The sequence below is a fragment of the Amaranthus tricolor genome, chromosome 9 (assembly GCF_026212465.1).
Source record: "Amaranthus tricolor cultivar Red isolate AtriRed21 chromosome 9, ASM2621246v1, whole genome shotgun sequence".
Taxonomy (NCBI): domain Eukaryota; kingdom Viridiplantae; phylum Streptophyta; class Magnoliopsida; order Caryophyllales; family Amaranthaceae; genus Amaranthus; species Amaranthus tricolor.
The window spans coordinates 26,866,467-26,890,601 of NC_080055.1; the positions used below are offsets into that span (position 1 = coordinate 26,866,467).

A 24,135-nucleotide genomic window follows, 5' to 3' on the forward strand; every position below is an offset into this window, starting at 1 on the left:
AAACTTCCAAAGTCATATAGGACTATACTTTTACTTTATACTTTTCATCTTGTCTCATAAGTCATAATTAAAGTTCTCTTTGAAATCAAATTTTCTGCAAAGGGTGTTTTACAAAAGCTAGCTGGATAAATTAATTATTTTAGAAGATATTTATTAAAATTATGTATTAGTTGTTAGCTATTTATTAGAAAAAAGAGCATCAACAAGCCAAAACTGATAAAAAAAACTAATTAATAATTAGTCTTCTCATTTTAGCTTAAAATTTTAACTTTCATAAAATTTTATCTTTAAAATAATTTTTTTGACTATTAACTAACCAAAAATAAAAATCAATAAAAAAATTAACCTAATATTGATTTACTCAAAACCCCATAATTTACCTCAAGTAGGAAAAAAAAAAGTAGTTTTTAGAAGAAATGATAGTCAACTTATCCAACAAACACGAGTCCATATCGAGTAGTTTATTGATGAATTAGTCACCAATTCTGATTCTGTGTCCTCCACCCACCCGACTTTAGTAATTTCCCCGTTCTTTATAAGTAGGATTGAGGCCTAGGATTTGGGAAGTACCCCAACTCAATTATCCATTCTTTTGTATTAATCCCCTTATTTCCTCCAATCCTATTTAATTAACTACAAAAATAAATAATAATACTATTATGGGCGAGGTCGCAAGAACTAACGGTAACCATGAAGTCGCCATTAATGTAAAAGATGATGATTATAATCCTAATAATAATCAATCTCACTCTAATTCTAACACTAACTCTGATTCTTGCTTCTCTCTTCCTTTCCTCCAAAAGGTAAAATTTATCTAACTTCATGTTATTATTCTTTCCATATGTAACATATTGTAAAGTCTAAATTATATGTTAATAAAATAATTCAATTAAAAGATTAAACTATAATTAATGCTTTAGAATATATTATAAAAGTATACTCTAACACTAATTATGCTATATTTTTGCTTTGATTTTTCAATTATTTTTAATTTCAAAATCATTAAAAAAGAAAATTTTCGTTTTCTTTTCTTTGAATTTCGTTCTCCACCTTAATAGTCATCATCACCTTCTATATAAACAACCTCATTTTGGTTATTATGTTAAATGATGAAAATAATAACGAAAATATAATGTAATTCATTGATGATCATTTTTGTCTTATATCCTCATCATGTTTTCATTCATATTTATCATTAGAAGGTGATCATGTGCAAAGATGATCATGTTAATTTGGACTTTAAAATTAATTTAAATTTTTAATTGAATGGTTTTCATTAAATAATATATCAAAAGTGTTGTGACAAAAGGATTATAAATTCAAATATTAAATGGAAAATTTATTTCGATTAAACCACTGTTTAATAATCTAATTATTTCCTTTACAATAGATAGAAAGATATTTTTTTTTTATTTTTGAATAATAAATATTATTTGCAATTTCATCGTAATAGATGATAGCTGAGATGATGGGGACGTACTTTTTGATATTTGCGGGGTGTGCGGCGGTGACAGTAAATTTAAACGCCGAAAAAGTAGTGACGTTGCCAGGAATTGCAATAGTGTGGGGATTAGTAGTAATGGTCATGGTTTACTCTGTGGGCCATATTTCGGGTGCCCATTTCAACCCTGCTGTTACTATTGCTTTCGCTACTTGCCGTAGATTTCCATGGAAACAGGTTATACTTTTTTTTTTTTTTTAATTTTCTTTTTTACTTTTTATTTACTCGACCTTTCATTCTTAGCTACTCCACTTGAGTTTATATCCGGATAATACGGAGTATAAATTGTCAAATCTTTTAAAGATTTCCTACAGTTTTAAAAATTTTAATATTTTTCTAACAATTTGATGTATTTACTCTATAATTTAATATTAAGACTTAATTTTTTTGGGTCATATGCGGTCTGCATATTGAATTAAAACCTTCCCTATCTATACCACTAATAATTAATTAAAATATTAAGAAATTAGTAAACACTTTTAAATTGTGCGGCTAAGATTATGATCGAAAATGTGGTGCGGCTAAGAGTAAGATCGAAATGTTATTAATTTAAATAAAAAGAGGGATTAATATAAAATATATGACAATATATTAAGATCATACGATTTAATAGTGAATTTCTCAACTATAAATACCTACTTTAATTACATATGTTTCTAAATTATATCTCATCATGTCATATGAAATTATTAAATTTTTTATTGGGTGTTAGTTTTTTTTCTTATTATCATTTATTGTTGTTAGTTGGTCTGACATTTGATATTAAATCTTCCCCATTACAAGTACTTAATTTGTGCATGTTATTACAGTTGTATCTTCCATCTACTCTCACTTCCCTATTTCTTATTTAATAAAAATTTTGGGTGTTTTAATGCTCCTTACTCCATTTTGAAACATGAATATAGAGCTGTACTACGAAATACTCCCCACTTTTAAATATTGTCTAGTCGGAAATACTCTGACTAATTTTTGAAATTTAGTCGCAAATTCCTACCAACCTTAAACAAGTAGGAATGTAGTCGGTATTTCTAACTACCGCTATTTAGTCACAATATTAGTTGGAAATTGCCGACCGTTTTGGCGTTAGTCGGTAAGGGTAGCCAGTATCCGGGGCCTTCTTTTAGTGTTTTGTCATTTCATCAAATTTACTTTAATTTTATTTTTAATCATATAGTTACTTTACACTTTCATCTCATTCATATATTTTTATAACTTTTTTTTATAAATTACAGTTTTTAACCACTAAATACTTATAGTATAGGGCAAATTTAATAGAACATAAAATTTAATTATTATTTATATTATCAGCGACGGATTTAAAATTTTGAATATTTTTCAACCTGGCCCATCTTTAGTTATCTTTCAATAAAATATCCACCTTTAATTAACCTTCCATTAGTTGTGTCATTTACTTCTGTTACTTTTTTAATGGACTTATCTTATTTTTCTAAAGAAAAAGCTAAAGAAGAAAGAACACTTGGGTGGCGAATAAAGTTGGACGTAAAAATATGTTTTCATTGGGGTAGAATATATTCAAAATTAGTTATTCTATTTACATCCAAGTAAGATAAATGCATGACGCAATAATCCAAAATAATAAAATGCAACTTCATGAAGATGAAAAATATGGATAAGGACATGAAACAGATATCAAAAAATGATAAGTCATAGTCCAAAAAAAGTGAAATTGCACATTTGAAAAGGGAAAACGTATTCAAGTATCATGTGTACATGGATTTAAATTGCCAAATATGAGAATCGGGTTTTATCTCAATTGAACAGCAAAAAGTATTATATTTCATGAGAAATTATGGTTTTAATCTTCACATAAGCCTTTTAAGGGGTTAAAAATAAGCCCGACGATATGATTTTTACCCGACTTCAAAATGAATTCAAGAATATGTAATAACCAATGTGAATACAAGACCTAATTTTAAAGCGACCGAAATTTAACCTGACTTAAATTGACCCGATGACCTGAATAACTCTTTTATTCCTTCAATTATCTTAACCATCTCCTTCCTAGCATATTCTAGTTTTCTCTTTTCCTCAGCCTAGTCATAGAAAATATTATTAGTCACCGTTAATAAATCTTAATTAGGCTGACCTGGCTTTATCATCTATAATATTTAATTATATGAATAGTGCACGAGAAAGTGAAATTGGATTCACATTTATTGTCATTGACTTGCATTGTAAGCAATTGTACGTGTTTTTAATGTTGTTTTGAGTTTTGACATTTCTAAATGGTAGGAACTAGAAACTAGGAAATTAAGAAATTATGAAATTAGGAATAGTATGCTTCAATAGACAATAAAGAATATTATCTTACATGATTCTCGATTGAAATTAAATGACCAGGGATCCATTTCACAGTTTAGTCATTAATTAATAAAAGTTTTAGAATATATAAAAAATTTTAAACAATATCTCATAAACAAAAAGAACAAAATAAGGGTAGGTCAATTTAGTGATTTAGATTGAATAATTTTATTTAATTTTAGAATGACTAATTCGTTATGAAAAATTAATTCCATCCAGCTATTTATATGTATATCAACTCATTTTTACGGATTATGCACAACTGTTTTCTTTCTCAATATGTTAATTTTACTATTAAATGATAAATGAATATAAATTTATATAATATGAGTAAAGTTTCTAACAAGCATAAACATTTGTATTTTATAATATATTTTTCCGTCTTTTAAATTTGTTACATAATGTAAATTTAATTTAGTACTTTTAGATAATTTAGCAAAATAAAAAAGATAGAAGAATATAAATTGAATAAACACCGTAATTGGTTGATAAACTAAAGAACGTGCAAGAATTCTAGTGTAAGATGAATCAGAATACTAATTATACGAGTAAAATATCATACAAAATCTATATTAAGACTACTTCAATTATCATTTCTTGAAAAAACATATTTAATTTGTTCTTCAAGAGAGACTAAACCTAAATCCGATTGTTTATTTAACATTTTTAACATATTCTACGTCCTATACAACTCATTAGTCTCATTTGGTATTTCACACTAGCTAAGACTATATTTTAATCCTTAATACCTCTAATTGTTCTTAATTAAAAATTATAAAAAATTAATATGAATGATTCTTGTATTAAAATGAATTAAACAAGATTCCATATGATTATATTTTTATTTATAGATTAAGAACAAAATACAAATTAAATGTAAGAAGTGAATAATGGTAAAAAATTATGAATTTAATGAGAAAAGTGTGTGAAAAATGAACAGGTACCGACATTTGTAATATGTCAAGTAGTTGGATCAACACTAGCAAGCGGAACACTGAGGTTGATATTTAACGGACACCAAACTCAATTTGCGGGGACTACTCCGGCAGGATCTGATCTTCAATCTTTCGTTATTGAATTTATTATCACCTTTTATCTCATGTTTGTCATTTCTGGTGTTGCCACCGATAATCGTGCGGTAATTATTCCTACCATGCATTATTATAATAATAATTATTGTTATTATTATTTAAATTCCAAATGGTAACATCGAATTTTCATGAAACGCCAGTAGTAGCACTTTTGTAAAATTTTTCCACATGGTAGCATCCTGTTTATGCCTTATCTAACCGCCGTAGCATTTTCCGTTAAATTCTTGTTAATTTCCGTTTAATTCATCATTTTGACGTTTTTACCCTTATTAAGTGATGGTTCTTGTCTTTATAATTTGCCCTAAACGTTTAAGAGCGTTGATGAATTAAACCGTAAAATAAACGTGTGGATTAAACATTTGAGAGTATAAAAATGGTTTAGGGTGAATTATAAAGATAACAATCAACGCTTAATATGGGAAACGTCAAAATGATGAATTAAACGAAAATGAACAAGAATTTAACAGAAAATGCTACGGCAGTTAGATAAGGCATAAACTAGATGCTACAATGTGGAAAAATCTTACAAAAGTGCTACCACTGGCATTTCATGAAAGTTCGATGCTACCATGTGGAATTTTGTTTATTATTATTAAAAATGCATTGCACATTATAGAATGAAATTTTACGAGAAGTTGGTAGGTACCCATCCCTTTTGAATACAAAAAATTAGACCGTGAAAAATGATTAGGTTTTAGATTTGGTGCTACTCGAGTTACTAAAAAAACGATGCAACCCTTGATATTATAATACTAATAAAGTTAGGTGTTTGAAAAATGGTTATAGTCTAATAGATACAATTGATTAGAGTAGTTGATTTGACCAATTATTTGAACACGTTAACAGTTTAATTTGTTGTAAATTTACCAAACACCAGCATTAATAGTTTGACCACCCAACTACTTATCGTCCATAGAGATAGCTATATTAGACCTTGTATTAGAAAGATGATAATTATTCATATTCATATCAATGTATATTTTTCATAAATTAAATTTTTATAATTTTAAAAATACAAAATTGAAGTTATTTGAATTCTAAATATGTATTGACAGCAAAAAAAAAAAAAGTAAATAGAAAAATAAGAAAAACTAATGGAGTACTATGCATGGAGTATAAATAAAAAAAAGTTAAACATTAAGTAAACATATGTAATTTAAGTATAAAATTTATTTATGTTATGTTAATACATAAATGTGTGATCATGGGCACACATATATATTTATGAAGGATAAAATAACTTGTATTTTTAATAATTGTTGACCCTTTGACCGCGGACTATGTATCATGCAAGAGATTTGATGTATCAATTTCTGATTTTATTTATTTACGTGGATTTAATTAGTTGTATTACTTGTACAGATTGGAGAACTTGCTGGTCTTGCCGTTGGATCAACCGTCTTGCTTAATGTCATGTTTGCTGGGTAAGTGATTATTATATTATTGTCCGTGTTTCACGATATTGGTTACATATTTTGTCTTAATTGTTTATTTTTATCTTTAAATTTTTTATTTTTACATAAAGCTTTTATTTGATTGAAAAAATAAGGATTGCAAGAAAGTTTAAAGTCCCTTAATTTATCTTGCCCTAAAAAACAATATTAGAAATTAATAAATTTCGTTAAGTCAATCTCTAATTTTCAATTCCACTATAAAAAATAAAATAAAGCATTAAAATTATTTCATAGATTATATATCGTGTAAGATACCAGACATAACAACATAAATGTTGTACGGCTTTGATTCACATATTATTTTTACATGAGTACACCATTTTTAAAAGATATTAAAATAATAAGCATTTTTATTTACGGTGGAAAATTGCTATTTTTAGATCGATACTGAGAAAATAATTGCTAGATAATCAATGGTGCTTTAATTGCGTATTCCAAGTGAACCGGTGATCCACCTCCACATTATTGGGGTTATTTGTTTGGTCAATCATGTTAGACTCCGCTAATTCAACATTAATGTATTATAATCATTTACTCGATGAAGCTTCCTTGATGTCAAGGTCAATTTATATGACCAATAAAACATTTTATATTTTACGTATTTATTTATTTAATTGTCGCGTTCACATTTTTTGCTTTGACATGTACAAATGTACTTCTTCTGTTTTATTATACTTGTTAAACTTTTCTGCTCTTACATCATTAATTTTTACATATATATTTTTAAAAACTATAACACTAATTTGGATTGCAATTTTGAAGAGAAAAGAAAGAAAATGAAGGAAAATAGAGGAATGAGAATTGAAAAAAAAAAAAAACTTTTGTTTGTTAAGGAGAGAATTGAAGGGAAAAGAAGGCATAAAACAATTTTTCCTTTAAATTCTTTTGCTCCCGTTTTATGTCCAAATAAGAGATCGTTCATTCTCCCCCTCTAAATTCCTCCATTTTCTTTCCCTTCATTTTCTTCCATCCAAACACACTCTAAAAATTTTTTAACACAAAAATACACATTTCTTACTTCTTATGCAAAATCTTTATTCAACAAGTGAAATAGTACCGAGGAAATACTAGTAACTTCTATATTAATATAGTTACGGACAAATGTTTTACATAAATTCTAATTGTTGAATTTTAAGACCTACTACTAAAAAAAAATCTAATATACTTTAGAAGTTTATTATGAATATTTTTTTAAAAATAGAGGTCATATTTTTTTATTACTTAAAGGATTGAGTTACAAAATTTTACTAAGTCTTTTCTTCCTAGCGCTATTATTGCCCAAAATAAAGGGAAATGAGCTCTGATCCTTAATTTCAAAGTCAAGATTTAAGCACAAGTAGTCAAGTAAGAACATTTTTCTAAATACGTCACTTGAGTAGGAATTAATAGTTTTATTTTTGGGATTACTGTGTACGCTAGGGGAGGGTAGGTGTCAATTGAACTCAAGTTTCACCTATAAAATATGGTATTTGTCGTTAATAAGACAAGACTCAACTCTCATCGAAAGTAATAATTATTATGTATATTCTTTTTCTTTTTTGCTAAATTTTATTGTCAATATTTGAGTATTTTTTTTCCAATTCCATCCACAAAATTCACTTTTATCTTATTCCTCATCTCACCCTTGCATTTCTTCTTTTATGATTAATAAGAGTATAAAGCGAGCGATTAAGGTTATGTATATTGAAGTAAATAATAATGCAGAAAAATAAAGTGTTTGGCCAGTGAATACTAATTTGTATTAAGCTTTAAGTAATTACATAAGCCTCTACATATACAAAATTATGAGAGCTATCTAAGGAAATAAGAATTATTATAATAAAGGAAATGATTAAAATATTCTAGAAATATTTACTTTCCTACACTCCCCCAAGTTAGGTCTTCGGGTCACCAATACCTAACTTGCACAATGTTCGCTCAAATACTTCTGATGTAACTGCCTTTGTAAGAATATCAGTTAGTTGATCTTTCGATCTTACAAAAGTAAGGCTTATAATCTTCTTCTCAAGTTTCTCCTTTATGAAATGTCGGTTGATCTCCACATGCTTGGTGTGATCATGTTGAACTGGGTTCCCAGATATACTGATTGCTGCTTTATTATCACAAAACAATTTGCAAGCCTTCTTCTGCGGGAAACCTAGTTCACTTAGGAGCTTCTTTAGCCATATGACTTCAGTTATCCCTTTTGCAATAGCATGAAACTCTGCTTCTGCACTTGACAAAGCAACAACCTGTTGTTTCTTACTTCTCCATGTAACCAGATTTCCCCCAACCAATGTAAAGTACCAAGAAACGGATTTCCTATCATCTCGATCACTTGCCCAATCTACATCAGTATAGGCCAAAAGATCTAATTGATCGCTTTTCCCGAATAAAATGCCTCTGCTACTTGTACCCTTTAGGTACCTTAGGATCCTCATGATTACTGTCATATAGTGTATCTTTGGTTGGTGCATAAACTTGCTCACTACTCCAACTGCATATGCAATGTCTGGTCGTCTGTGAGATAGATAGATGAGTTTCCCTACCATTCTCTGATACTGCCCTCTGTCATCCAATTATCCTCCTTTGATCATCTTAAGGCCATGATTGGCCATAATAGGTGTCTCTACAGGTTTACAATCTAGCATACCTGTTTCAGCTAGCAAGTTAAGAATATACTTCCGTTGGCTAATGAAGATACCTCTTCTTGACCTCAATACTAAAATACCAAGGAAATACTTCAGTTGTTCTAAGTTTTTCATTTCAAATTCTCGAAACAGCTGCTCCTTGAGGACACATATTTCCTTTTCATCATCCTCGGTAATAATCATATCATCCACATAGATAATTAGGCACGTGATACGATCATTCTTTCTCTTAAGGAACAAAGTATGGTCATAGTTGCTTTGTTTATAACCAAACTTTGTCATAGCTGCAGTGAATCTCTCAAACCATGCCCTTAGAGATTGTTTAAGACCATACAAAGCTTTTTTCAATTTACACCCTTCTCTTGGAGCAAAGTCACTAGAAAAACCTAGGGGAGCTTTCATATACACCTCATCCTCTATCTTTCCATGTAAAAAACAATATTCACATCGAACTGATTTAGTGGCCAATCTTTGTTTGTAGCTATTGAGAATAGGACTCGAATTGTGTCGATTTTAGCCACTGGTGAGAACGTTTCAGAATAATCTACCCCATACGTCTGAGTATACCCTTGTGCTACCAAACTTGCTTTGTACTGTTCAATAGTATCATCAGCCAAATATTTGATTGCGTATACCCATCTGCATCCAACTGTCTTCTTTCCTCTTGGCAACTCACACTTTTCCCATGTTTCATTCTTCTTAAGAGCAGAAATTTCTTCCTCCATTGCCCCTTTTCAATTTGGATCCCGGAGCGCTTCTTTAGTGTTTTTTGGAAGAACATTGAAATACAGGGTGAGAGCCACTTATTGACCTTAGGGTAATGGAATGTTGTCGTTGTTGTGTTTTTTATCTCATTAACAAGTAAAATGAGTAGAACAGACCGAAAATAAATTAATCAGTATTGTTTCCCGATCTATGTTTAATTGAGCAAGATAAATTTAATTGGAATGACATGATTTCAGGCCAATATCAGGAGCATCAATGAATCCAGCAAGAAGTTTAGGACCAGCAATAGTATCACACCATTATAAGGGCATATGGATATACCTTGTGGCGCCTACTGCAGGTGCTATAGCTGGTGCAATGGTGTATAATCTTATAAGGTTCACTGACAAACCATTGCGCGAGATAACTAAGACTGGTTCCTTCCTTAAGGCTAAGGGTTCATCTAGATCGGCTCGCAACGGTTCGTCCTACTAAGATTCAATCAGACTGTTGGTTTAAATTAGATTAGAATTAGCTTAAATTGGGCATATTATAGAGCCTTTTAACTTAAGATTTATGCAATCAGCTGCTAGTTCATGTATTATGTTTGTATGTATGTGGCTATTCTTGACATATTCGGCATAATTGTTATTGTATTGTGCATCAACTTGTGAGGAGAAGGCCCAACATATATTGTCTTATGATGTACTCCTATCCTTTTGATGAGTTTGCTACTGAACGTGATGTATTGTGAGAAAACATTACTTTCAGCTAGAAACTCAAAGGGACAAAGGCAGTAGTTTGATTAGAAGTTGTCAAACTCATCAAGTATTTAAAGTATTTATCTTTTTAGAATGGGAATGGATGAAATGAATTTATAAAATTAATTACTATAAATCTTACATTACAATCAAGAAATTGAAATTGTGGATATTCGAGGCCCATCTAATTATTTCCATGCAAAACAACCTTCAATGACATGACATTTACGTATAAAATTATTTTGATTGTCGATCTTATTCCCTTACGAAAGTTCAATAGGACTCCTAAAACTCGCTAGAAGGAGTGAATGAAGAATTTGAGATTTTTTTTGAAATGTCTTGAAATTCGTCTCAAGTTTTTAAAAACATATTCTTAAACTCTTTAAAAGACTTCTGTTTTAGAGTAGCTTTGGAAGAGCAAGAACTTGATATGTAGAGATAGGATAGATGTCATGAACTTGCTCTTATACAATGTAAACCTCTACATAGTTAGCCTAATGTATTAGTCAAAATGATAACTCGAGATATTCAATGGGACTGGTCAACCTAACTGGTCAGGAGTGAATCATTAATCGGTCGAGTTAATAATGAATCAAATCATTGTCGGGCTTTGATGCAAAGAGTCAAGGTCGGGCTGGAAAGGGTCCTATGACATTACTATATATAGGCGGGTCAACCCAAATGACTACAAAGTAAGACTAAAATATCATTGGAAGAACTTTTTTAAAATGAGTTGGGCAGGTTAAGTCTAAAAGGGCTTTGCCCCGTTGGCCCAATTAATAGCTCTAATTATAACACCAACAGAAGCTATAGATCAAAAGAAGAGAAAACCCAAGTTAGAGAACAGATTTATAAAATAGAGAATACATTAAGATGAGTACATAACTATCATTTGATTTCATTCTTGTCTATGCTTAAATAGTTTCATTACATGGTTATTTATAGACTAAGAAACTCAGATGATCATAATAAAAAGAGGTTGCAAATGAGTAGTTGCATTGATTCAGATATAGAAAACATAGCATATGACTGCTGGCAAGGAGCTGCTCAAAGAACAATGCTATTGTCCTTTACTATTTTACAACTGATGGTACCATTGCGAGCTGCGGGAACATTCTTGTTAAGTTTAATGTTAAAGACAAACTTTGTTGTGCGACAGCGGAAGCAAGATCGAAGAAACAATAATGAAATAATAAAGAAATTCAATGCAAACAATAAGAAAATGACACAAGAGATTTAACGTGGTTAACTATCAATGTGATAGCTACGTCCACCGGCACCGAGATCAAATAATTTCACTAAGATCACAAAGAATTTACAAGATGAATCACAATAACACACAAATAATAATGGCTCTTTTGTGATCTCTCTCAATTTGTGATTAATGAAACCCTAGCACTAATAGAAGGAGATATATATACTAAAACCTAGCTAAAAGATACTTGGGCTTCAAGAAACTCAAATAACCGTCAAAAAACCTACGAGCAAATAGACTAAATGCATAACTGTCAAAAGCAACTAGTCGTCTCCAGTGAGCAACGATTCGTGGCAAAAAGCGACGAGTCGTCCCCAAAAAGCCACGACTCATGACAAACATTCTGACCCAAAAAAGCGACTTCAGAGAGGAAGCTACGACTCGTCGCTTTCTCTACTCCAGAATCGACAACTTGTCGCCTAGCTCCTGACCCATATCTTCACTCGTTCGACTTCAACTCATCTACAACCACGATCAAGACTCGATTCAAGTCACCAATCATCAACAGGCTTGACGATGATGAATACACAAGTTGGGAAGAAGAGTGTAGCCTTATAAACAAAGACTGATTGATTCTGCATTTTCATGCAATTTCCATGCTTATAGACGTTCATACTTCAACACATGATAATTTTTGTTGACAATAATACATGGTTGTGTATGGTTTCATGGGAATTGTAGGCTTTGATGGTGTTGAGATTAGAGGGATGAGCTGAGCTGCTTAGGAGGGTGTTCGGGTGCTGTGCAGAGGATAGACGAGGGGCAGCCATGAAGGTGAGATAGATAACAGCCCTTAAGAGATAACAGCTATAGGTGATCTTAGGGAGAAAACTAATTTACACGAAGGTGCACTTTAGCTCATGTAAAGTTTTTGAAACTCCAATTGGGACTAGGGGGAATGTAGGACAAAGCCCATTTACTGGTGACTGTGTGCCTCATAAAAGCTTAAAACTGTTGAAGTCACAAGGGCAGTTTTCACAAGCTTTAAAACTTCTTTCCACTGGTAGTTTTTGGTTAAACAGTCCAAAGAAATATAATTTTATATCAGATTATGCTCGTTAATCTGATCAGTAGACCTATCCCATAAAAAAAACCTTAAGATGACAGGAAACGGAATCCACCATTGACAAAAGTTGATTGTTCACAGTAAGCTTAGGTGAATAAACTCTTCCCTCGACCAAAAACAGAAACTAACGAAGTAACGAACAAAAAAGAAACAATTTCAAGGAGTATTTTGAAGAGTGCTCTTATTCACTCTTAGATAATTCATCAAATAACCATGCTTAGAGAAAAGCTTTACCATCTCTTAAGGTCTTGACACAATTAAGGGCAAATCCAGCTGGATCCCGCACGTGAGGGCACTGAAATTTTGTAGAAATTTTGTTGTGAGATGACCTTTTGTATTGAAGCATTTATGGGACACTCGTGGCTAGTTGAACTACACACTTTCTATGTGATTTTTGTCTCTTACTATTCTTACTAATTTGTAATTTGGAAAATTAATATCTCGATATGAAAACTTGTCGAAATGGACTATAGAATATTATTTATAGGATTGAATTCAAAACATTAATTTTTAACATATACTTCCTCCATTCCAATTTACTTGCAATATTTGCTTTTTCATGCAGTTCAATACACTAATTCAATCCTTAATATCTCTAATTATGAATAATAAAAAATTACAAAAATTTGTTATTAATAATCTTTGCAATGAGACGAATCAAACAAGATCCCACTTGACAATATTTTAATATATAGATTAAAAACTAATCAAAAATTAAGAGTGATAAATAAATAGTGTCATTTTTGTCAATGTTACAACTAATTTGAAACGGCAGAAATATACCTATGATTTTTATAAACTTTAAAATGAATTTTATAATCATGTGCTATCACTGAGTTAAGTCTATCCGCCACGAGACACAATGATGTACTCAAACGCTGAACGAACATCTTCCTTTTAAGACATCTATGGATTGCTCGACCAAAAATACCAATACTCAACATTCATTAAAGTAGATATTACTCAGGATGAACAAAATCTTAGGGTCTGTTCTCCTGGCCTACTAACAAATTGAACATACAAAACCGAATTGATTGTTTGTTGATTGAATTGTGAATCGTGAGAAGTATTAAATCATGCGGCAAACTGAAAATAGCTTAAGCCAACTTATTATTAGTTGGAGGAGAACAAGCCCTTAACTACTATTTCATTTACAGAAAGTCTCAAATAGCCAAGTGCAAAGGTCATGCCTACATGCATACTAAATGTAGTAATACATCTACTTGGCGACAATGTTCCAAGTCCTACAGCTACCAAATCTCCATCTCCAACAAAATTCAAAATTCTTGAGAAAAATAAATTAAATCTTTTTGCATCAATCTTTAAAATCATAGCTTAAAAACACAATGTATCAAAACTAAACGTCTCCATTCGACAAATTTGATCAAATAAGGCAAAAAAAAATTTTAAAAAAAAAACTTTGATATCTCAATATGCAAATTCACTCTAATTCTTTACATCCAATTGCTAAAATGTTCTTGAAATAAATTTTCTGCTACAGCAAATCACATATACAGCAGATAAATCCCAAACGACCAACAATTGCATAACCAATACAAATAAAACAAGCTCATATTCAAAAAACCAAATCAAAATCATCAACACACATCAAAATTTTCAAAAATCGGTTAACAAATTTAGTCGCAAATGAAGACCTGAGAAGGAAGACGCCAAGCTTCAAGCTTAGAAGTACACATAGAATCAAGGACTTCGCTGCGACACCATCGACATTTAGGATCGGAAACACAGTGAGATTTATCGACCACTTCTTCGCAATTCGGGATCTGATTTTTCTGGTTGTTTTTTGTTTGTTTCTGATTTGCTGATTCAGTTAAAGTCTTGGCTGATCCAAGAATTGAGGAAGATGAAGAGCTGTAGTTCAGTAAGAGGAGCAAAATGAAGAGTAAGGTGATTGAAGATGGAAGGTTTGCACTAGCTGCCATGGAAGAAGTGAGATTAGCTTTTAGGGATTTTGTTTGGTTTGTCCGGAACTTTTTGGATTCAAGTTTGGGATAATAAAAGTCGTTTTTTCTCCACTTTCACATGATAGAGCCTTTGTAATTAATTTTAGCAATTATAACGTCACATAAATAATTTTATTTTTTATCAATAATTTTAACTTTTTTAGAGAATTTAGAAATTTGAAAACAATTAGGGGCCGTTTGGTTCGCACAAGGGAATCGGAATGGAATCAGGAAAGGGAATGAAGGAGAAAGAAATGGATTCCCCTAATTTAGCCTAGTTGTTTGGTTGTGTTCAGGAAACGGAATGAACTGCTGAATGATTCCCTTTGTGACTGTTTGGTTCAAGCTAAAGAATCAAAATTTGATTTTTTAAATTCTTTTATATTTTCTCCAAAAATAAGTAGTTGTTATATGATAAACTTGAAAAAATTATTTTTTGAAAAAACATAACTCTAAATAATAACAACGTAGCTCGATTAATTACATATAATGACTTGTTTGTAGATCAAAATACATACGAAAAGTGTTCTAGTCCTTTTCAAAATCATTCATGGAACCACAACATTAGATCTAAGCATTACTATTTCCTCCAAGAAGACTCTTAACATAATCACTTTTCAAAGCGTCGGGACACTTTGAAAATATGAGGAGCTTGTTTGGTTGTGAGGTTAGAATGTTAGCCACTTCAAAAACTTGGTTAGGAGTTACACCTTCTAAATTAAAAGATAGTAGTTCCTCTAACACTTTCTCAGTCTGTTCAACTAGCCCTAAACCACTTGTATTTAACATTTGAGAAATAGCCCTAAACTTGGCTACAAGTGTCTTAAGTCGAGAATCAATGTGTGGCAGAGCCTTCAAACCACAACCAGGAAGAGCCTTACCTATGAGCTCCTCTAAGCGAACCATGTAGCCGCTTCTAAATCCATTTTCACACCTCCAGTGAGGATCAACAGCTAACTCTGACAAGGCTTCCACAAGAGCCTTATCTTCTTGGGCAGTCCAAAATCGTTTGTTTTTTCCCCTTCCACCTCCACTAGCACTACTTTCATCCATCCTCTATAACATTCAATACAAATAAACAAAATTGAACTATACTGATCATAGTAAACAAAATTGCATGTATATAAAAATGGAATGAACCAACAAATATTCAATACAAGAAATAAACATACAAGTCTGAAAATCAAATACAAGAAATGGAGGTTTTAAATAAAAATGAATAACATCACAAAGTAAGTCTGCGTTGTCTAGCCCTCCAATCATTGAACATATGTTGGGCCATTGTATTTCGGAAATTCGTCCATGGATCGGTTACAGCAATGGAGGTTATGTACTCCACATCATCTTCCTCATTAACATCACCATCATTATCATCACCATCATTATCATCACTATCATTTTCCTCAAACAAGTCCTCATCATCAAATTCTGCAAGCATGTATCTCTTTACCAAATTATGTAATAAAGCACAAGCAAGTACAATTCGACCATGTGTTTGTAAACTAAACCAAGAAGGACTTCTAAGAATCCCCCATCTTCCCTTGAGTAATCCAAAGCATCTCTCAATCACATTTCTAGCTTTTGCATGCCTTAAGTTGAAATATTCTTCGGCGGTTTGGGGTTGTCGGGGGCCATTATTCCATTCTCTAAGATGATAAAGATGCCCTCTATAGGGTGCAAGGAATCCTTCTCCATTAGTATATCCTCCATCACATAGATAATAACAACCTTGACAAATTAAAAAAAAAATATTACTCTCTTACTAAGTTAATCTCAAATAAAATCTAGTACGTCAATCAAATTACCTTTTGGAACTTTCAACCCATTAGGCCTAGAAATAGCATCTCGAAGAATCCGACCATCGTGTGCCGACCCCTCCCAACCAGGTAAGACATATATAAATTCCATCTCGGGTGAACATACTCCTAATACATTCATAGCAAGGGTACCTTTTCTAGTCCGATATTTGGATCGCTCATCACAAGGAACATTCACTAGAATCATTGTACCATCAAGGGCACCTAATGAATTCTACAAAACAAACAATATCACTTTACAATATGTAATAGTATCTCCATTTTATCTCAAATTAAAGTGTTGGTTTTTATTTACCTTGAAATATTTCCATCTTTCATCGTTGCAATCCTCTTGTATTGGTGTTGGTTTCTTAAGAAGAATATCATGTAACTTTAAGATTGCTAACAAACAAGCATGAAATTGTCTACTAATAGTTTCACCACTTCTATAAAAATGTGCACCCATCATTCTATTTTTCTTATGGTGAGCTAATGTGTATAAGAAACCCGCAACCATCTCTTCCAAACATGTGTTTCTTGTTTCATTTAATCCACCAATATCTCTAACCATCTCTAAAAGAACACCAAATGTGTATCGATTTATACGAAGATAGTTCCTACACAAAGTGTCACTTTCTCTAATCATTCTATTCAAGTTGTGCAATCTCATTTTTCTCCTAGTTTTTTTATCAAGCTTAACATAATGGGAATCGTATATAGTTTTTCTCATCGAGTACAACATCAAATGTAGCAACACAACACAATTAATCATAGTAATTATGAACCGAATACAATCCCAATTTCTCTTCCTTTTCAAAGAAGTACCAATGCTAGCCATTTTCTGTACAAATGAACATCAATAAGAACATCAAAGAATTACCAAGCACCTTGTTTCCATGTATTCTTGAAAACCAAACAAACAAACAAACAATGATACATAATCAAGTTTCTAAAATCCCAATTTTTAATCATACTAAAACAACATCAATAATCCCAATTTCTAAAATCCCAAGTTTCTAAAACAACATCAATTTGGATATCAACAATCAACAAGATTCAACAATCAACAGCAACACGATATAGTTAATGATACAGCAACAAGATTCATCAATTTAATCATACACCAATACTGCTTCAACAATCAACACCATACAAGATTCAAACATCAATTTAAATGGGAAATCAACAAGCATCAACAAGCATCAACACAGTGAACTCAAATTTGGTTTCAACAGCAACAAGATTCAAGCAACTGAAAACGAAGATTCAACTTTTAATGGAACAATACTGTTAATGAAAACGAAGATTCAAGCAACAAGATTCAAGCAACTGAAAACGAAGATTCAACTGTTAATGGAACAACACTGTTAATGAAAACGAAGAATCAAGCAACAAGATTCAAGCAACAGCATCAATAGCTAAATCTAAAACGAACGATTTCAACAGCATCAACAACATCAATGGAACTCAAATGGGAAAACGAACGAAGGAGCAGAAAACGAAATCTAAAACCTAAAATTGGAGATTCCGTTAATGGAGAAAGAAGAAAAAGCAACAAAAAAGCAAACGAAAACAGCAGCAGAAATCTAAAAAAGGAGAAAGAAGAAAAAGGAAGACTCACCTGTTAATAGAGATTCCGTTAATGGAGGCGCAGCAGCAGCAGCAAGGAGGCGCGAGGAGGGAGGCGCGAGGAAGGAGGCAGCAGCAGCAGTAGGGAGGCGAGGAAGGAAGCAGGAGCTGAATGGGGAAGGGAATGGAATGGGAAAGTGGAGGGGGAGGTGGGGAATGGGGATTACGTGATTTAGGTTAACCAAAACCTAAAATTGGGTAAACGGAATGATTCAAAATGCGAACCAAACAACATCAAAGGGAATGGGGTATTTTCATTCCCTTTCCCTTTCCTTAATACCCCCAACCAAACGCCCCCTTAATATTTTATATAATTATTTTAACTTCCCAAGAAAGAATAAAGGCTAAACTAATATAGGATAATTAAATTTTTATATTTTCAAAACAAAAAAAAATATTAAATTACATATAAGATTCTTTCTTATATACAGAACTTGATTTTTGATATGGTATCAGAGCCGAAAGTTCAATTAGAAGAATGGTGTTCCTACCCAATTATCCCACATCGATGGCACACTTTATAAGTCATGACAGAACTTCCTTTCATGATCATACGATTTTGGAATGATATCTCCTTGACTTATGATGTGTGTACACCTTGTGATTCCGTGATTATATACTGACATTCATAATTAGTTATTCCAATTAATATAGTACTTCTTGCCTAAAGGCTTCTCATACAAGAAAGCGTGTTAATATATAAGTGATTGTTTCAAATAACTGCTTTCAACTTATAGCCAAGAACCTATTTCCAATAGGCTCATATGGGTCAAAAATCTGAAACAAGTTCATATATGTTGAGATATAGTGTGAAAGGTAATTAATGAATATAGTGTGAAAGGTAATTAATGTATTTACCCTAATGTGAATGCATTCAATGTAATTGTGGATGAACTTGCCTATAAATATGAAAATTCACCATTGTAAAAACTACACCAATAAGTAAAAACATCTCTATCTTCTAACTTTTACTCATTCTACTTCCTCCTTATCTCTCTATGTTTTAACAATATATAAATAAAAGCTATTGTTTCAAACAATGAGTTCACTTAAAGCCTAAAGGCTATATTGTTGTTTTAAATAGAGGCTTTTGTTTTGCCTGAGATCGGAAAAACTTATTTTTTTAATCATATCCAAAGTTTTTTTTTGTCTAAATTTTAAAAAAAAAATTTATTAAAAAATACTTTTTAAAAGTATGTTCTTTTCAATCTAAAACTACATTATAGTGCATAGTCAAAGTGTAATCTTTTGATTTTATTAGTAGACCAATCAGATTATGTCTCTTCTTGATAAAATTAAATAAATATATTTCTTTGGATGTGAATTATAAATATGTTGATAAATGATAAATTGTATAATTAAAAAAGATTTTATATGATTATATTATTTCTTATGTATAAGTATATTACGTAAATAAAATTATTGATGAATAGTATGATTATGTAAATATTGCAAGTAACTTAAAACATAGGAACTAATATTGAGTATTAGAAACCCATCAAACACATATATAGCAAAGTACAGGCTCATATATGTTGATCAAAATATACTCATGCAGAAAGTTGCATGATACATGAAGTACAAAGGATTATTGACAAGTCTCATCTGGACTCTGTTTTATTATATTATTATTATACACGTACACAATACATATATGAACTAGTAATTTAGGGAGTTCTTAGGGCTTCAATTTAAAGGTTAGAATGTTGTCATCTAGTTCACCCTGCAAAAGTTAAAGGAAAAAAATGTATTAAATTACAAAGGAAATCACTTCTTCCAAAAGATATTGTCTACCAACCATCGTAAGAGGTGGTTCTGAGCATATATAAAGTGCCCAATCGACAATTACATAAGGGCTTTCAATTTAAAGTGCCTCAAAATATTGGTGGATATTAGTTTAAATACCTCTGATTTAGTCTAACTATTTGTTTTTCAGCCCAAACTAATAAAATAACGTAATTTTATAATAGAGCTTAAAAAATTTGTCTATATTTTTGCTCTGCCCTTAACTGTCGTAGTTGTAATTAGATCAAAAAAAAACAAAAAATATGATAGGCTGATGTTTAAATTATTGTACCCGGATTCAATATAAATAAGTGTGATCGAAAAGTTGGTTTTTGAATGATGAGATCTTATGTATCTCTAATTTCCAACAATGTTGTGTTTACGTTTCAAACTCGGGTTATTTTTAAAGAAAATTTTTCCATATATTGTTAGTCCAAAAAAGGTTACAAGTATCCTTTTGGCCCATACTCAAGGAATGTATATATAGTCACAATCATCTAACCTTCAAAGTTTAGACATTAACAACAATTATATATCTACGTTGTCAGAGTATGTAACATATATTGTGGCTTCAGCTATCAGCTTAAGTTTTTGATTAAGTTGGTTCCTTGACATAGTATTAGAAACAAAATATGCATAAAATGAAATAGGTTTACAGGAAAGAAACATACTTGGAGCAATCAACAGAAGTACTAATTGGGTAAGGAATGTGGACACCACATTTACCAGGGAGTCCACTTGCTGCAGACAAGTTAATACCCTTAACTGAACCAGCGGCTGATTTTAGGCAGCTACAAGCAGCTTTCCTATCAGCTGGTGTTGAAGCCATGCTGTTCAGTGACTTAATCCCACTGCAGCAAGCTGGTGATGGGCTACCACCACCCGTAAGCGCGGGCATGCAGGGCGCGAGGCTGCTCGTAACTTGACCACATGTTACACTGGCTTCTGTAAGTGGTGCAGCAACCAGTATGCACAATAACATTATACCAGCTAACTTGAAAACAACTGAGCTTGCCATTTTTAGTAAGTTTTAGCTAGAGGAGCAAGGATTATTGTTCTTGATTATAGATTCTATTTTTGGCACTTGATGGTTTAGGGTTTTGTTTGTGGGTCGTTGTATTTATTAGAAGATTTCAGGTGGTGTCAGACTTGTTAGATTATATAACATGTTCTAAAGCTCAAGGCCGTTCTTGAGGGTAGTTTTGAGGTGCAACTGCTTAGGGCCTAACTCATGAAGGGGCCTGAATTGAGCTAATCTTTAGAATTAAATTAGTATTTGCATAAGTATCATCTAGCATGGATCGAACTTGAAGCATTAGATATCTCAGTTAAGCGTACGACTAAGGGGCTTTTTTTATTTTTCGCCTTGGGCCCAAAAATTATCAGGAATGGTATTATTGAGGCCTCTACTATCAGCTCAAACTTTTGGTTCAGTTGATTTCTTTAAACGATATCAAAACCAACATGACAAAAAATCATGGGTTTGAATCTCAATCTAAAGAAACCAACTCAATCAATGTTGAGCATAAATTATATAATCTGATAATATTGTGAATAGTTAAATGAGTTATGTTATTTGTTAGTTGTTAAGAGTATTGAATGCTGAAAATGCCTAGTCTAGTGATTGTTTTCAGGTGAGTCAGCTTGTTAGTTAAAAGGTCTTTTGAGCCTATTAAAAGCATGGTACTATTTTGGGACACTTGTATATAGGAACACCCTTTGAGATGTGCCTATATACTTATGTTTGCCGTAATTTCATGATCACATTGCTATTCAGCAGGGCTTTCTGGAATTCCCATTTACATAATTGCGTATTTCTTCTATTTCATGTAATCTATTAAGATCAAAAAGTTTTATGCAACACTGTTTTCAAAGAACTATTTCTACCAAAAACTGAAGCTAAAATTGATTGTTGAAGCTCTTAAGTATGTTAATTGCTCTGACATTTCAGACGAGAGACTTTTATGACTAAAAGTATAAATGCCAACACTTGCTTTCCTCATATAGTCATATATAATGCCTAATTATTCCATAAAAAATAATAAGTGTATGAGATTAAATACATAATCCTTATGTCACCCAGTGATTTTTGATACCAAATTTATAAACTAACTCAAACTTAGCCCATAATTCCCTTCAAATTGGTAAAATATACAAGTAAATCATGGGTTCAAGCTCACACAAATATAAAATAATATATTCTACAGCATATACACAAAAATGATATAATATATTCTACGTGCATATGGGTGTGTGGCATTGGCGAATTTATTAAGGGCCTAGAATTACTATATCCTATCGTAAATTATAAATTATATAGGAAAAATTATTTAAAATAATCCAATCTATTTATGATTTTTCTATAATAATCTCATTTATTGATTAATCATGAATAATTTCAATTTTGAAAGGTATTTTCCTAGAGTAAACCCAATAACCGGATGACTTGCTATAGTAAGTTTTTTTTTAAAAAGAAAAAGATAAATTGTTATAAAATGTCAAATGTTAAAAAAATTTTAAAAAAAGTTTAGAGTATGATTTTTTTTTTATTATTTAGAATTTTTTATGTAAATTTTTTAAAATTTTCTCTAATTTTAAATTAATTTTAAATTTACTTTTTTGATGAATTACCTACTATAGCAGGTTATCGAGTTACCTAGGTTTACTCTAAACAAATATCCCTAAAGTTGGGATTATTCATGGTTAATCAATAGGTGGAATTATTGTAGGAAAATCATGAAAAAGTTGGATTATCCTAGGTAATTTTTCCAATTATATATTGATTTTCTTTGAAAAAATTATAAAAAATGTTGAAAATCTACAAGATTGATTAACAGTAAACTCATTCCATACACTCAACTAGGCATCAAGAGATAGAGGTGTTTAAAATCGGATACCGGACCGATCCGGATCTAGAAAACCAATTTTAATTTGGATAGTGAAATTATGATCTGATTTGATCTAGATTGAACCGAATTTTGGATATTTGTTTTTTCGGATCAGATACCGGATATTCGATCTGGTTTTTTTGCCCTTTTGAAATATTTTTCTTCTTTAAAAAAAATTCTATTTTTTACACATAAAAATTTGAGCTCATTACGGTTTCTTTCTTTAATCAAACTTATTTTTGGAGTTGATATAACGGTCAAATATTTTAGAGAATTTACTATTTAAAATTTCAGATATAATTATTATTATATGTCTAAATCTATGCACCTGATGCATAGATTAGATAATTCGATATTTCATTAAGCTAATCCAATCATTATATTTACAAGAGATTCCTATAATAATTGTGTGTTGTGCTACTCTTTTTGTGTAAACAAATAATAGTTATTTTCCAAATTTTATATAATAAAATTTATGATATCTTAGTAAAAAAATATATCTTTTAGTTAGTTAAAGATATATATCTTTGATTATAATTAGAAAATTAATTAGTATTCTCTATTAAATAGGGATCATCAAATATATAGAGGAACACAAATAGTCTAACTTTACCAAGGTGATCGATTAGTCTTTTGACACAAATTAAAAAATACTATATTTTTACTATTTTTATTTATATTAGCTTAAAAACCAGTGAGTGACATATTTATTTTATATTTTGTGATTTAGGAGACAATAAACATTTTCCGAAGAATTATCAATCAACCCCCAAACAAAAAAACTTGGATATTTTCACGTTTTATTAACACATGTCAAGAACGGTTAATAAAAAATGTGATGGAAACCAAGGCCGTGACATGGAGAACAATATCAACATTCAACAACGACGTTGATGAGTGCAACCATTGGGATTCATGTTGTGGTGAAAGCAACAAATTTTTGTTGTGTTATGTTCTGTTTATTATTCTCATTATTGCTTTGATTTTTCTTTCTATTCGATTTAATTGCTAGAAGGATTGTGAATTTTAAACAAGATTAGTGTTATATGATTTACACTGTTAATCTCTTAGTAAATTGCAAGATCAAATTATGATGGGTCAATTTAAGCAAATAGCGGATGAATAATATTACATTCAATAAAATACAAGATGTACAACAATCTCAGATCTCATAAGGTTGGCTTATGAGCATCATATATTATGATATTCATAATGAAAGCACGAATTAATTAAGAGAAATAAAGGAACAAAAATTAACACTCACTATTTTGTTCCTCTATTTTTTTTC

General features: G+C 31.1%; 4 protein-coding genes across 6 annotated transcripts; 1 reads left to right on the top strand and 3 right to left on the bottom strand.

Moving 5' to 3' along the window:
• The first annotated feature begins 517 nt into the window (after window positions 1-517).
• Window positions 518-10,558, top strand: LOC130823773 (nodulin-26). The gene is made up of 5 exons (XM_057688533.1): window positions 518-803; window positions 1,454-1,678; window positions 4,764-4,961; window positions 6,277-6,338; window positions 9,961-10,558. Exons 1-5 carry the CDS (start codon window positions 660-662, stop codon window positions 10,196-10,198), a joined length of 867 nt encoding a protein of 288 aa, XP_057544516.1. The 5' UTR covers window positions 518-659; the 3' UTR covers window positions 10,199-10,558.
• Window positions 10,559-10,834: 276 nt separating this feature from the next.
• Window positions 10,835-14,827, bottom strand: LOC130823774 (uncharacterized). 3 transcript variants are annotated; one of them, XM_057688534.1, is made up of 3 exons: window positions 14,441-14,827; window positions 13,020-13,080; window positions 10,835-11,567 (listed from the first exon to the last, which is right to left on the bottom strand). In XM_057688534.1, exons 1-3 carry the CDS (start codon window positions 14,726-14,728, stop codon window positions 11,512-11,514), a joined length of 405 nt encoding a protein of 134 aa, XP_057544517.1. In that variant the 5' UTR covers window positions 14,729-14,827; the 3' UTR covers window positions 10,835-11,511. The 3 variants fall into 3 exon arrangements, with proteins under 3 accessions (XP_057544517.1, XP_057544519.1, XP_057544518.1); XM_057688535.1 differs by lacking the exon at window positions 10,835-11,567 and adding an exon at window positions 11,596-12,181; XM_057688536.1 differs by lacking the exon at window positions 13,020-13,080 and having other exon boundaries at window positions 10,839-11,567.
• A 1,017-nt stretch (window positions 14,828-15,844) lies between these two features.
• LOC130824163 (protein ANTAGONIST OF LIKE HETEROCHROMATIN PROTEIN 1-like) lies at window positions 15,845-18,476 on the bottom strand. Its single transcript, XM_057689055.1, has 3 exons — window positions 16,862-18,476; window positions 16,555-16,780; window positions 15,845-16,477 (listed from the first exon to the last, which is right to left on the bottom strand). The coding sequence occupies exons 1-3, from the start codon at window positions 17,381-17,383 to the stop codon at window positions 15,975-15,977; spliced, it is 1,251 nt and encodes a 416-aa protein (XP_057545038.1). The 5' UTR covers window positions 17,384-18,476; the 3' UTR covers window positions 15,845-15,974.
• A 1,154-nt stretch (window positions 18,477-19,630) lies between these two features.
• Window positions 19,631-21,062, bottom strand: LOC130823995 (non-specific lipid-transfer protein 1-like). The gene is made up of 2 exons (XM_057688858.1): window positions 20,631-21,062; window positions 19,631-19,897 (listed from the first exon to the last, which is right to left on the bottom strand). The coding sequence occupies exons 1-2, from the start codon at window positions 20,975-20,977 to the stop codon at window positions 19,888-19,890; spliced, it is 357 nt and encodes a 118-aa protein (XP_057544841.1). The 5' UTR covers window positions 20,978-21,062; the 3' UTR covers window positions 19,631-19,887.
• Window positions 21,063-24,135: the final 3,073 nt, after the last annotated feature.